Below are 15,247 nucleotides of genomic sequence, written 5' to 3' on the forward strand. Positions count from 1 at the left end.
AATCAGCTTTTGGTGTTGTTAACTCTTTCAATTGTTTTTCTATTCTCTATTTCATTTATTTCTGCTCTCATTTTTATTTCCTTTCTTTTGGTGCCTGTGGGCTTTTTTTGCTCTTCTCTATTTGTTTGAGTTGTAGGGTTAATGTGTTCTTTCTTCTTTTGAACATGTGCATTTATTGCTATAAATTGACCTCTGAGCACTGCTTTTGTTGTGTCCCAAAGGTTCTGGTAGGATGTGTTTTCATTCTTATTTGATTCTGTGAATTTCTTTAATCCGTCCTTGATTTTTTCTGTAACCCAGTAGTTTTTGAGCAAAGCGTTGTTCAGTTTCCATGTATTTGAATTTTTTTCCTTGCTTTTTCTGTTACTGATTTCTACTTTTATGGCATTATGGTTAGAAAAGATGCTTTGTACTAATTCAAAGTTTTGGATTCTGTTAAGTCTTGCTCTGTGACCTAATATGTGGTCTATTCTGGAGAATGTTCCATGTGCATTGGAAAAGAAAATATACTTAACTGCTGTTGGGTGGAGTGTTCTGTATATGTCTTTGAGATCAAGTTGGTTGATTGTGGCATTTAGATCTTTCATGTCTTTATTGGGCTTCCTTCTGGATGTTCTGTCCTTCACCAAAAGTGGTTTTGAAGTCTCCTACTATTATCGTCGCGCTGTCTGCTTTTCTTCTCAATGCTGTTAGAGTTTGCTTTATATATTTTGGAACCTGTCGTTGGGTGTGTAAATATTTACTGTGGTTATATCCTCCTGCTGTATTGACCCTTTAATCATTATATAGTGTCCCTCCTTATCCTTTGTAGTAGATTTTACTTTATAGTCTATTTTGTCAGAGATTAATATTGCCACTCCTGCTCTTTTTTGATTGTTGTTTGCTTGATATATTTTTTGCATCCTTTGAGTTTTAGTTTGTGTCTTTGAGTCTAAGGTATGTCTCTTGTAGGCAGCATATAGACGGATCGTGTTTTTTAATCCATTCTGCCACTCTGAGTCTCTTTACTGGTGCATTTAGCCCATTTACATTCAGCGTAATTACTGATAGATGTGAGTTTAGTGCTGTCATTTTTACATAGTTTTTTGTGTTGTTGACAGTTTCTTTATTCCACTTAATTTTCTGTGCTGAGTCATTTTTCTTTATGTATTTTCATTTTTTCATTGTTAATTTTGTATTTGCTGAGTCACTATGTCTTTTTTTAAATTTTGATGTGTAGAATTGTTAAGTTTCCTTTGTGGTTACCTTAATATTTACCTCTATTTTTCTAAGTTTAAACCAGTCTTTTATTTCTTGATATTGCCTTGACTTCCTCACCATATGAAAGCTCTATGGCTACATGATTTAGTCCCTTTTTTTGTTTTAATGTTGTCATCGTTTACATATTGATATCTGTTTCCCTATTTTCAGTATTTTAGCTTTGATTTATTTTTGTAACTTACCCATCTGGGTTGATATCTGGTTGTTCTGTCCTGTGTTCTAGTCTTTGGTTGTTATCTGATGTTATTGATTTTCTAACTGGAGGACTCCCTTTAATATTTCTTGTAATTTTCATTTGGTTTTTACAGATTTCCTTAACTTCTGTTTATCTGGAAATACCCTAATTTCGCCATCATATTTGAGAGACAGTTTTGCTGGATATAAAATTCTTGGCTGGCAATTTTTTTCCTTCAAGGTTTTATATATGTTATCCCATTGCTTTCTTGCCTGCATGGTTTCTGCTGAGTAGTCAGAGCTTAGTCTTATTTACTCTCCTTTGTAGATGACTTTTTGTTTATCCCTAGCAACTCCTAAAATTCCCTCTTTATCTTTGGTTTTGGCAAAGTTGATTATAATATGTCTTGGTAACTTTCTTTTGGGACCTATTCTGTGTGGGGTTTGATTAGATTCTTGGATAGGTATCTTGCCTTTCACAATATCAGGGAAGTTTTCTGCCAGCAAATCTTCAACAATTCTCTTTGTGTTTTCTGTTATCCCCCCTGTTCTAGTACTTCAGTCACTTGTAGGTTATTCTTCTTGATAGCGTCCCACATAGTTCTTAGGGTTTTGTCATTAAAAAAAAAATCTTTTATTTGATTTTTCCTCAAATAAGTTGGTGTGAAGTGCTTTATCTTCAATCTCGTTAATTCTGACTTCCGTTGCCTCAGTTCTGCTTCTGTGACTTTCTATTGAGTTGTCTAATTCTGAAATTTTATTGTTAATTGTTTGGATTTCTGTTTGCTGTCTCTCTGTGGATTCTAGCAGCCTGTTAAATTTGTCATTCTGCTCTTATAAAAAAAAAAAAAAACTAAGTTGCCGTCGAGTCGATTCTGACTCATAGTGACCCTATATATACAAAAACAAATATATATAAAAAATAAAAAATAATTTTTTTTTTTTTTAAATATATATAAAAATTAAAAAAAAAATAGGTTTCCTAAATTCCTCTGTTGCTTTGTCTCTGTGTTCCTTGGCTTGGTCTGCATTTTGTCTGATCTTGTTCCTGATCTCTTGAAGAGCTCTGTATATTAATCTTTTGAATTCTACCTCTGGTAATTCCAAGAGTTTATCTTCCCCCAGGAGGTTTCTTGGCTCTTTGTTCTGGTCAGTTGCTGAAGCCATCATGGTCTGCCTCTTTTTATGATTTGATATTGACTGTTGTCTCTGAGCCATCAATAAGTTATTATATTTATTTATTGTATGTTTGCTTACTGTGTCCTAGCTTCTTGTTTTGATAGGCCCTAATAGGTTCATCTTGTGAGCTACTTTGATTATTGGTGTCTTTGAAGCTCTCAGGTCCTGTCACCAGGTGGTTAGAGCTGTTACTAGGTATGTGAGCCCAGGAGTGTGTTTACGTTTCTTGTGTGGGTTCAGCTCAGGTGTCCAGGTCGTCAGTCACCGAGTATGTGGTGCAGGCCCTCATCTATAGTCCTAGACAAGCAGAGCTACATAAAGGTGATTAGAGTAGGCACAGTTAATCTAGCTACAGTATGGGTTTATGAGCTAGGCAAAGTAGGGGGCTGATGGCTGCCCCTGAGTGCCTGGGTGGAAGGCATATCCCTGTTCCCTAGAGCATGTAGGTGGGTGGGTTTTGCAGCCAGACTTTGGGCACCCAGTGCTGTTTGCTGTAAGGACTGAGAAGCACCACTTATTCTCAAACCTCTGTCATGGGTGGCTAGGTGGAGTGAGTGGAGCTACCGGTCCTCAGACCCCTGATATGGGTAGTTGAAAATAGGCTTCGGGTATATACCCTGTTGTACTATGCTAATGAGGGCTTATGCTGTTGAAACGGGCCCACACAGGTCTAGGCAGGGGTGAAAGGCATTCAAAGTCTGTGCACCCTTTATGCCTGTGCCTAGGCAAAGGGGCTTTGCCTGCCCTGAGTTCCCAGCTCAGAGGAGCTTGCAGATTATTTTTTCCTGTTCGTAAATTTTTTCCCTCTCCAAAGCCGGAAGAACAGCTTGGGACCTGCAAAGGGACTCATTTCCAGCCCAGGGGGCACAGCAATCACTAAAGCCGGACCGGGACTGGAACAGAGCCAGGAGTGGGTGGGTAAATGGGAGTGAGGTACCTCCCGGGGTGGGGAAGGGTTTTTTTGATCCTGCCCAGTACATTAGACACTTGCACTTAACTTTCGCAGAATCACCGCCATTTCTCCTTGGTTTCGGAGGCTTGAGTGGCATCTCTGCTGCTCAGTTTCTCCCAGTGTGGAAAAAATGTCCAGAGCACTACTGCTTGCATTAGCCTATGAGTGCTGGCTGATCCAGCTTTCAGGGCACCGGCTAGGTCAGGTCGGGCAAATCCTCGCTGTTTCTGAATTGTCTCTCCCTCCCCTGTTGCTCAGTACTACTCCTCAACTTTGTCTTTGATGCTCAGGGCTCCTAGATTGTCATATATAATCAGTTCATTTGTTGTTTCAGGTCCTGGTTGTAAGAGGGATCACAGGAAGCATCTGAGTGTTCTGTCATTTTGGCCATGCCTCCCCTTTTTTTTTTTAAAGTCAGTTTCACAAATGGGAGTTTGTGATTTTATAACTAGTTTTATGGAAAGAGCACTGGGCCGAGATGCAGGAGAGCTGGAGTCTAGTTCTTTCTCTGATATTCCTGTCATGACTGTGGACAAGACTCTTACCTGTCTGGTTCTACTTTTCTCATCGGTAAACAAAGGTGACATTGGATTAGATTATCTCTAAAGACCCTTCCAGCTCTAAGTGCAGCTAATTCCCTAGGTAGAAATGTGCCAAGGTGGGTGTCTGACCATTCTGGGCATGCAGGTATTCTTGTTTCGAAAAGCTGTGTTGACTATTGCCCCTTACCTTCTGGGAGATCAGCATTATTTTCTTTATCTTCAGTTAATTCTCACCTAAAGTCAGTTCTTAACTTTCCATTTAGTAGTTGAATAGTTGAGATTGATGGCATTGTAATGCCTTACTTTTACTGTATTCGATTAGATTCAAAATGCATTTACTAAGTATCTATTGTGAACCTAGTCTTGTACTTTAAAGATAAAAAGGTTTTTTTTTTTTATCTTTAAAGAATGAAAGATCTTCTGTTATGACAGCAATTGTCCTCCTTTAAAAAGTGTATTCTGGGAGAAGTTAACTTAATTCAAAACATCTATAGTTAAAATTTAATAATAACTCCTTAGAAGAAATTCTCATATATAATTTTGTCTACTTGTCTGTTGCTCTAATGGTTACTTTGGATACAAAGTTTAAGAATTCTCAACTAAGATTTAGCCCTTGAGCTCCTTCAACTTTTTGACAAGTCTCCAACTCAAAGCCGTAATGTTAGTTAGCAAGGGTACTGTTTACAGTTGCTGCTGTCTCCTCCCTTATAGGTTACATGTTCCATTTATGTGGAATGGATGATGTTCCCTGCACTTGTAACTCTTGTCTGAGGAAGGCAAGCTCACTATATCCCTTCTCCTTAGTACTGTTACCATCTGGTATTCCCTTTTTAAAATTGACTAAAATGGAAGCATGTGATTAGTAGTCATATTACAGAGATAAGAACAAGAAATGAGAAATTTAATTCCATTTTAGTTCAAGGTCAGCCATATGAACGCCTTTCTTTTCCTTGTTTAAGGTTCTCTTAGAAGCACAAGATATGGCAGTGAGAGACCATAATGTGGAATTCAGATCCAATTTATATATAGGTAAGATTTTTAATATGTTTAGCACTGGAAAACATCTTCCATTAATGATGCCCAGTTCTTTATCTAGCAACAGTCTCTGATACTTCATTACTCAGGACTGGATTTGCCAGTGAAAATTGCTGGTCATGGCTTATTCTTCAGCCATCAGCATCTGTTATAAATGGTAATAACCGTATTGCTTTCTTCTTACCTGTTCTGTCATAGAACTGAAATCATGAAACCTATCACCAGTAATTATTAAATAATGGATAGCAAGACTGGTACATCGAGTGGTCCGTCCTTTAATCATAATAAAACTAAGAAAAAGCGTAACTTTCTTAGCTGATTTTTTTAATGAATTTTTTTTGTCAACTGGAAGGAGGTAAATAAAAGATCAGAGGTGGGCTTAAAAGGAATATTTATAATGTGCCAAGCCAGGTGCCTAATCCATAAGGTGTCCTATAATTTAACCTTCCAATTATCTGAATGGAAAATCTGCTGACTTGTAAAAGCCAAGGGGCCTTGGAAGGCTCAGGTGACCCAGATGTGTTTGTTCCCCTTTATTATTACGTCCTGAAGCATTATCTCTGGCATTATATACTTGTTCCACATCAAATAAAATCAATGTAAGTGAAAATGCTTTGGGAAGCACGAAGCACTATACAAATGTAAGGTTGTTTTTTGCAGCATACCTTCACGTAGCTCTTTTCCTAGAAGCAGGTCAGCGTTTATTACAGAGCTCTTTGCCCCCTCCCAAGACCACAGTGAAGTGGAGCAGTAGCTGGAGTTATTGTTTTCTCCTCACTTCAACAGCAAGTACTCCTAACCTCAGCAGTTTTGTAATCAAACAAAGATGTTGATGTCGAAACAAAATTTTCTCAGTCTGCCAAACCCATGTGTAAGAAAGACTGTTTTATCTAAAAACATTTAAGGTCAAGATAGGGGAAATTGCTGTTCGCCAAATGCGGGGGAAAAGGCTGAATCATTATAGGGGAAATTCTTTGTGTTTTACAATTTCTCAACAGAGCAAAAAAAAAAAAAAAAAAATCATCTGAATTCCACTTTGTCTTATAACCTCTGTCCTAATGGGAGTATTTTTTCTGGTTAAGTTAAAATCTTACCTCAGCTCACCTAGAATTGATGCTGGCAACCACACCTACTTCTGCGATTCACCTTAGTTATGATTTTCAATTGAAATATTTTAAAACTGAATCTTGTATAACTAATTATATTCTGATATATGCATAGATGCAGAGGGAAATAAAAATGGTAACTTAAAAGATGCAGGGCCACAGTAGTTAATCCTAAGCATTTTCTCCTGGGAGCAGCATGAATAAATAATGCTGGAGAGGGCCCAGAATCATCAGAAGAGATGAGATGGATGAGGAGCAAAACCGTTCGCATAAAACCTCTTGGTGACCTTTCTTGCTCTATGACTCTAAATCTGAATCAAATTTAATTAATTTTATCTAATTGCATAGGAATATAGGCTTCTTAGCTGATAGACACCACTTTGTAATGGAATTCAGATTGAAACATGGTTTTTCTTTAAATCCTTTTCAGTAACTGTCTTTAAATCCTTTTTAACTGTAGTAAATAAAGATACCTCTGGCTTAATCCTGCCTTAAAGGAAGAAACAAAGTCCATTGTTGCCATTAAAGCAAAAATAAACCTAGCCAGTCCTATACGATTGGACCTTCAATCCAGGGTTCTCCTTATGCACGTTTCTGCCAAAGTATCTCTGCTCCACCTACATTTCCTTTTCGTCTAATCCTGTGTAAAAATTACTGTGCTAAAGTAGGGCTGATAAGTTTGGATTTGGCTTATGATTTAAAAAAAAAAAACTTCTCATTCATTAAGTATTTTGCTGCTTAATTCCACTTGGGGTCGCCATGAGTGGGAATCGACTACATGGCAGCTAACAACAGCAGCAATTCCATAATGAACAGAAAAGAGACAGGTACCCTGAGGAAAATGAAATATCATGACATGTAGCACATTTTATCCGTGTATTTGCCAGACTTCCCTAATAAAAATCATCTGAGGTATTTATTAAAAATACATATTCCCAGGCCCACCACAGACCTATGGATCTGAAACCCCAGGGGAGAGGTCCGGGAAGCTATTTGTTTTATAAGTACCCTAAAAAAAAAAAAAAATTTTTTTTTTTTAATGATTCTTATCCAGGGAATGTAGAAACTGGTTTCTCTCAATTGTTTTTTTGGGAGAAGGCCTAGACACTTCATTCCATCGACTTCTATTAGAGTTTTGGAAGAGCGTTGGCTCATATTTTGGTTCAGCAATAGCTCTTCCCATCCGCTGCGGTAAGTGAAGGCGTTTTAAGGGAAGTGCTTTTTGGTAGCATATGTTCTTATTATATGGTAGTTCTTCAAATGCCTGTCATGAGTCTAAAGCTAATACCTGGTGTTGCATGACCACAGATTTAGAAAGTTCATTTCCTTTTCAAACTTATCATGATGACTGATGACAGTATGAACAGGCCTTAACAAGTGGACAAGGAATAATAAAACGTCACTGCTTAGTGATTCATGGCATCTAAAGCGATTCAGTTTAGGGAAAGTGATCAACTGACTTTGTAAATCACTCTTCTGAGCTAAGAGTGATGAAGGCGGGGTGGCTTCTAATGTTAAAATTTCAAAATTAGCATGTACCCAAGTACCAGTAAGAAATATTGATATTTTTAAATACATGGTACCTGTTGGGCATAATCTTTAGAAGAGCGTCAGGTGGTTCACATTTTTGAGATGTCTTAATGTTTTCTTTCTTTGATTCACTAAGTATCTGAGTTTTCTTTCTTTGATTCACTATCTGAGTACCTACAGTGTTCATACTACTCACATTCAATTAGGCAATGGTGTATCTTTTATTGGAATTTAAAACATCTAGCACATGTCATTTTGTTCTTTTACAGTAGTAGTACTTTGAAAGAATACATAAATTGTTCTGAGTTGGAACAAAACTGTGTATACCACTAATATTATATTACTTGGAAAACATTGAAACTTATTTCAAATTTTGAGCAAATTTACCAGAGACCTCTGTATTGAAAAAATGGTATTAATTAGAGAGGATGTATTTCAAAATCATTTCTGTGTCCTCGTGGAGCATGAACTTTTGAGACAATACAAAAGGAGTATCAATTTGGTTGAGGAGGTGACTTATATAGATGATACATGAACACTTATACAAGATAGCATATGATTTGGGACCAAAAAAGAGCAGAACAGATAAATGGCATTGGTGGAGTAGAGAAGAGGTCATTATGGACTAAAACAGTCGTGGAGATTTTCTAGAAAATTTTGACTGTTAAGGATAGGCTTTTGGGGATCTGGGTGCATGTCCAGGAAGAGAGATTTACAAAGTAGGATAACCACATAAGCAAAGGCACATGGGTTGGAATGAGCAGTGACTGTGGTACAATGAGTAGAATCATGCGACGGAAGTAGGGGGTTGACCTAGAGTAGATAAAATTAGAATGGTAGATTAGGCCTAGATTCCAGAGGGCTGAACACGGTAGGCTTGTGGCATTTGGTTCCAACTATGTTGATAAGCCACAGGAAATTTTTGGGCAAGAGATTTATGTTTTTAATGCAGTGCTTTAGTCTATTAACTATATGCAGTAGCTTTGTAGAGCCTCTGGGGTAAGGCCTCTAAAGGTGACAGGGCAAACAGAAAGGCTCCTTGATCTTGGTCACCGCTGTCTTCTTGGAGATCAGGTTAGAGCCTGGCATCCAGTGGGAGCTCAGAAATATTTGTTGAGTGAATGAATGCCCAGCTTTGGATCTCACCCCTGCTTTTAGGGGAACAGATCCATATGACAGTGTTTTATATATTAAGCTTCCATGTATATCATTTTAATTTCAGTGGTTCCACTAGCAAAAGCAGTTTGAAACCCTAGCAAGCAGAATTAGAGGAGAAGAGATCAGAAACCAGTTTGGATGCTATACTATGAGTCCTCATTTCATTCAGAGCTCAGGGTGGCTGTGTTGTCTATTCTCATTGTAGTATATTAAAGAATCCTGGTGTTTCTGAAGAATTAATGTATTTGTCTTGACACAAAGAAATAATGGTACTGTGTGCCATAAGATAGGCAGATGATGGGATCATGATTGGTAGTTAATAGGTATTGAGCTTCTCCTTTTATGTAGATCTCTGTAATTTGTGCTTTGGGAGATGGAAGGAAAGTGGTAGTTAACCTAGACCCTGATAGGATTGACCATTATGTTTTGTTAGGTTATATAGTATTGCACAGTGTGCTGATTTTGATACTTCTTTCATTAGAGTAGTGTTCTTATCCTCAAGAGTATTTGGAAATTAGTGCTCAAGTTGGGGAGAGTAGCAGCATTGTGTTTGTAAAATGCTTTTTAGAAGTCTTCCACTCTTCCCAAGATCACTGGTCATATTTGTAGCTTTCCTCCTGACTCGTTGATCCTGGGAACCTGGTGATACCTCATTATAAAGTGATTTGTGTAATGCTACTTTCTCTTTGGGAATTCTTAAATGTATTTCTTTAGTGCCCAGTAGATGAAGTTGATATGGCAGTAACTCTTTTCTTATCTCACTGAGACCCTAAGCAGTTTTCTTGATCACTTCCATTCTAGCTTCCTCTGTGGCAAAGTTAGGATGCATCTGCTGAAACCCACTTCATGAGGAGATTGTAGTTAGGGGGCTGTCAGGAGCGTACTTTGATCCAGTCTTTGTTATTTATAAAGTTATGTCACAATACGAGTATGAGAATGGTGGATGTTGAAATGGATGGATGTGATATGTATTCAGTAAACGTTGTCTTTTTAAAAGACCCATTAAATTGACTAAAAAAGTAACTGATTAAGTTGAGGAAGTAGTAGAAGGTGGCTACTACTTTGATTTATTATCAGAACAGGTGAGCAGGTGCACAGATTTCTTATGTATTATATAAAACGTTTCTTTAAATTTTACAAGGTCAGACTTTGATGTACAGAATGGGAGAGTGGAGATGGGGGGCCATTGTGTTGCAGGGCTTTCTAAAACTGGCTGTGAATCAGAGTTAGTGAGTGGGAGGGGGTGGCATTGCTTCCTAGAATGCAACTTCTAAGACCCCACCCCAAATCTACTTAATTAGACCCTCCAGAGGTGCGACCTCATCATCTGCATTTTAAATGTGTCCCCTAGGTTATTTTGACGTACCAAGGACAAGCATTTGGATACTGTTTGGTTCCAGTGGCCTCTCATGACAGTTAGAATAAAATCAAAATTCCTTACTTTGGCTGACAGGGCCCTATGTAATCTTGCCCTCTGCCTTCTCCTCTGATCCCTTTCCCTTGTTTGTACCACTCTTCTTGCTTCCTGAAACAAGCCAAGTGCATTCCCACCATCGGGCCTTTGCACTTGCTGTTCCCTCTGCCTGGAATACCCCGCCCGCAGATATTTGAATGGATAATTCATTCTGGTCTTACATCAGATGTCTCTTTCTCAGTGATGCCTCTTGACACCCTCTAAGCTGAAAATATCACCCCTCAGTCTCTGTCACTTCACTCATTTTATTCATAGCACTAATCACCACCTGAAATTGTCATTTGTATTTGCTACCTCTCTCCTCTAGAATGTAAACCTCATAGATGCAGGGGCCTTGCAGCCTTGTTCACTCTCACCTCTCCAACATCTAGAATAGTGCCTGGCCCTTAATAAGTGCTCAGGAGATACTTATTTTTGAGACACGTCTGATCTAACCAACCAACGAGCTCATATAATTATAGAATCCGGTTGAGAAAATGGCAGAAATCGCTCAGCTGATGAAGTTGTAGTCTTGCGAATAGCAGTAATGTCCTATAATTCTCTCTTCCTTCCCTGTCTAGCTGAATCCACCTCAGGGAGAGGCCAGTGTCTGAAACGCATCCGCTACCATGGCAGAGGTCGTTGTGGGATCATGGAGAAGGTTTATTGCCATTATTTTGTGAAGCTGGTGGAAGGACCCCCACCTCCACCTGAGGCACCAAAGACAGCAGTTGCTCTCGCCAAAGAATATATTCAGGAGCTTCGCAACCGGACCATCATTCACGCGCTGTGATGAAGGAATTCTGATTCCAAAGTGTATTTATTTTTGCTGTTCGTTTCCTAAAAGCAAAAAGATTAAAGGCAAATCCTTTTTTGTGATGTGTCATTTATTTATTGGAACCACCACTCCAAGTGGCTGATGAGCCAGTTTCAACTCATTGTGACCCCATGTCTTTCAGAGCAGAACTGCCCTCCTTGGGGTTTCCATCACTGTGACCTATTGAAAGCAGATCACCAGGACTTTCTTCTGAGCACCTCTGGGTGGGTTTGAACTGCCAACCTTTTGGTTAGTAGTCCAGCTCTTTTCAAGCTTGTCCTTATTTCACTTGATTCTTTCTGGGGGCAAGGGTAGAGTGTGGAGGTGAGCGTAGCAGCACATGGTTTCATTGCAGTGTAGGAGGGCATTCTGTGGTTCTGTTCTTCCTTCCCTGTGGGCACAGGTCAGTGAGTGAGGAATTGTGTTATCTTTTACTGCTTTAGCAGTAACTTGAAATTATAGGAGTTTATTACATTTTATTACATATATTAATCTCAAACTCCACAAACCCTTTCACTTTGAAAGTTTTCTTCTAGTTAAGTAGCGATTGTTTTCATTTCTCCTTCCTACATGCTTTCTCTTGCTCAGATATCTTATTTAGAATTGATTCATTTTTCAGGGTGAAATCAATTACCAGTTATCGAGAGAAGACTTAAACTAGTCTCAGCATTGCATTATAAAATAAGGCAGTAGGTGGCGCTCATCTACCTCTTGTTAGCAGAAAATTGTTAGCATCATATTAGGATGTTCAATACTACCTGGCTGTCACTGATACACGTTTCCATTGGCAAGAAGCATTCCTTCTCCACAGTCCCTAGCACAATGGTTCTAAATTTTTGTATTCATAAGAGAAACCTGGGGTGCTTGGCTGTTAAGAATACATCTGAGACCCACTGCAGAGATTCTGATTCACTAGATCTTGGCAAGGGCTATGGGAAGAATTCCAGAAATCTGCATTTTAAGCAGGAACTTCTAGGTGATTCTGTTATAGGTGGCCATACTTTGAGAACACTCCTCTAGTACAATGAAGAACGTGGCTTTAGTGTCATGTTTTAAGATGGCATTAAAAGTAGCGACTATTTACCGGGATCTCGTTATTTGCCAAGCTCTCTGTTAGTATTTTACATAGCTCTTCACAACATCCTGCAAAGTGGGTATTGTTTTGCCACTTTACAAGGAAGAAATCAAAGCACACAGATTCAAGTAACTCAGGTTCTCACTGTGTGTAAATATTGGAGCTATGATTTAAACTGGGTTTCTGAAGCACTTGGTTCTGCATAACTAATGACTGTACAGATGGGTTCCATGCCTCTCTAGTTAACCTAACAAGTAGGTAAAAAGGCAGTAGGGCTCAGTGGCATGGGCCAAGGTTTAGGACAGTTTCATTTTGGGTCCTAAGCTGTTGTAGCATAGAGTAATGAAAATAACACTGGAGTGGTAAAACGTAGCCTCTCTTCTACTCCCTGTGTGCTCGTTAACCAGCAAGAAGACTGGGGACTCAGGTCTCCTTTCCCCCTTGGCCTCCATTTCATTCATCTGTGAAGTAAGAGGCTTAATGCTCTCTGTAGACCACCTTCTTCAGAATTACCTAAAAAAGTTATTAAAAATGCAGATTCCCGGGCCCAGTTCAGTGGTGTCACTAGAGTTGGTGCCACCCAGTGCGGTAATTCATGGTGTCACGACCCCCACCACGGATCTTCTGTACCAGATCATACAGAATCCTTAGTAATGTTTATTATCAATTTTAAATATAGAGTAATATGTGGTAGAGTTGTAAATTACTTAAATATAATATTTCTGAGATTATATGAGCACTAACAAAATTGATTTGTAAAATCTTTCTACATTGAATTACAGCATTATTAGTTACAACATTATGAGTAACCGACTGGAAGCCTGTTTTGATTTTTCTTTGTGTCCTTTAATTACTTCCTACTCAAAAGAGTTATTGATACAGGCTTACAAATACTGATTACCACAGTATCGTAGCTAAAACACTACAAACTTTGACAAAATCAGCAACTGTAAAAACACCGGCTGTAACGAGAACAGCAGCATGGGCTTGCAGTGTGTATAGACGACACCATGTGATTTAAAGCATCATTGTAGTTGAGTAATGACGACAGCTCTGACTAGAGCGCTCTGTTGTTGTTAGGTGCTGTGGAGTCGGTTCCGACTCATAGTGACCCCATGCACAACAGACCAAAACACTGCCAGTCCTGTGCCATCCTTACAACCGTGGTTATGCTTGAGCCCGTTGTTGCGGCCACTGTGCCAACCCATCTCAGTGAGGGTCTTCCTCTTTTTCGCTGACCCTCTGCTTTACTGAGCATGATGTTCTTCTCCAGGGACTTGTCCCTCCTGATAACACGTCCAAAGTATGTGAGATGTAGTCTTGACATCCTTGCTTCTAAGGAGCTTTCTGGTTGCACTTCTTCTAAGGCAGATTTGTTTGTTCTTTTGGCAGTCTGTGGTATATTCAATATTCTTCACCAGCACCGTAATTCAAAGGCATCAATTCTTCGGTCTTCCTTATTTATTGTCCAGCTTTTGCATGCATATGAGGCTGTTAAAAACACCATGCCTTGTGTCAGGTGCACCTTAGTCTTCAAGGTGATATCTTTGCTTTATAACACTTTAAAGAAGTTTTTTTTGCAGCAGATCTGCTCAATGTAACGCGTCATTTGATTTCCTGACTACTGCTTCCATGGGTGTTGATTGTGGATCCAAGTAAAATGAAATTCTTGACAATTTCAATATTGCCTCCATTTATCACGATGTTGCTCATTGGTCCAGTTGTGATTGTTTTTGTTTTCTTTATGTTGAGGTGTAATCCATATTGAAGATGGTGGTCTTCGATCTTCATCAGTAAGTGCTTCAAGTCCTCTTCACTTTCAGCATCAAGGTTGTGTCATCTGCATATTGCAGGTTGTTAATGAGCCTTCCTCCAATCCTGATGACCCGTTCTTCATATAGTCCAGCTTCTCAGATTATTTGCTCAGCATGCAGATTGAATAAGTATGGTGAAAGGATATAACCCTGACACACACCTTTCCTGACTGAACCTCACAGTATTCCCTTGTTCTTTTCTAATGACTGCATATTGATCTATGTACAGGTTCCTCATGAGCACAATTAAGTGTTCTGGAATTCTCATTCTTCTGCAGTGTTGTCCATAATTTGTTATGATCCATACAGTCGAATGCATCTGCATAGTCAATAAAACACAGGTAAACATCTTTCTGGTATTTTCTGCTTTCAGCCACAATCCATCTGACATCAGCAATGATATCCCTGGTTATACATCCTCTTCTGAATCCAGCTTGGATTTCTGGCAGTTCCCTGTTAATGTTCTGCTGCAGTTGCTTTTGAATGATCTTCAGCAAAATTTTACTTGTGTGTATTGTTCGATAATTTTCACATTCGGTGGGATCACCTTTTTTTGGAATAGACATAAATACAGATCTTTTCCAGTTGGTTGACCAGGCAGCTATCATCCAAATTTCTTGGCATAGATGAGTAAGCACTTCCAGTGCTGCATCCGTTTGTTGAAACATCTCATCTGGTATTCAGTCAGTTCCTGGGGACTTGTTTTTGCCAGTGTCTTGGACCTCTTCCTTCGGGACTGTCAGTTCCTGATCATATGCTACCTCCTGAAATGGTTGAATGTCCACCAGTTGTTTTTGGTATAGTGACTGTGTATGCCTTCCATTTTCTTTTGATACTTCCTGCTTTGTTTAATATTTTTCCCGTAGAATCCTTCAATATTGCAACTCAAGGCTTGAATTTTTTCTTCATTTCTTTCAGCTTGAGAAATGCCGAGCATGTTCTTCCCTTTTGGTGTTCTAACTCCAGGTCTTTGCACGTTTCATTATCATACTTCACTTTGTTGTCTTGAGCCATCCTTTGGAATCTTCTGTTCAGCTCTTTTACTTCATTATTTCTTGCATTTGCTTTAGCTGCTTGATGTTCAAGAACAAGTTTCAGAGTCTCTTCTGACATCTATTTTGGTCTTTTCTTTCTTCCCCGTGTTTTTAATGA

General features: G+C 38.9%; 1 protein-coding gene across 1 annotated transcript in view; it reads left to right on the forward strand.

Annotated features, from left to right (window-relative positions):
- MRPL22 (mitochondrial ribosomal protein L22) overlaps positions 1–12,998 on the forward strand; it is a 41,625-nt gene extending 28,627 nt beyond the window's left edge. Inside the window, exons 6-7 of the mRNA XM_010592143.3 lie at positions 5,067–5,136; positions 10,971–12,998. Coding sequence (XP_010590445.1) covers positions 5,067–5,136; positions 10,971–11,182 — 282 coding nt within the window. The 3' untranslated portion in view covers positions 11,183–12,998. The remainder of the gene's footprint in view (positions 1–5,066; positions 5,137–10,970) is intronic.
- The last annotated feature ends 2,249 nt before the right edge of the window (positions 12,999–15,247 follow it).

Source organism: Loxodonta africana, chromosome 2 (assembly GCF_030014295.1).
Source record: "Loxodonta africana isolate mLoxAfr1 chromosome 2, mLoxAfr1.hap2, whole genome shotgun sequence".
In the NCBI taxonomy this organism is placed as follows: Eukaryota; Metazoa; Chordata; class Mammalia; order Proboscidea; family Elephantidae; genus Loxodonta; species Loxodonta africana.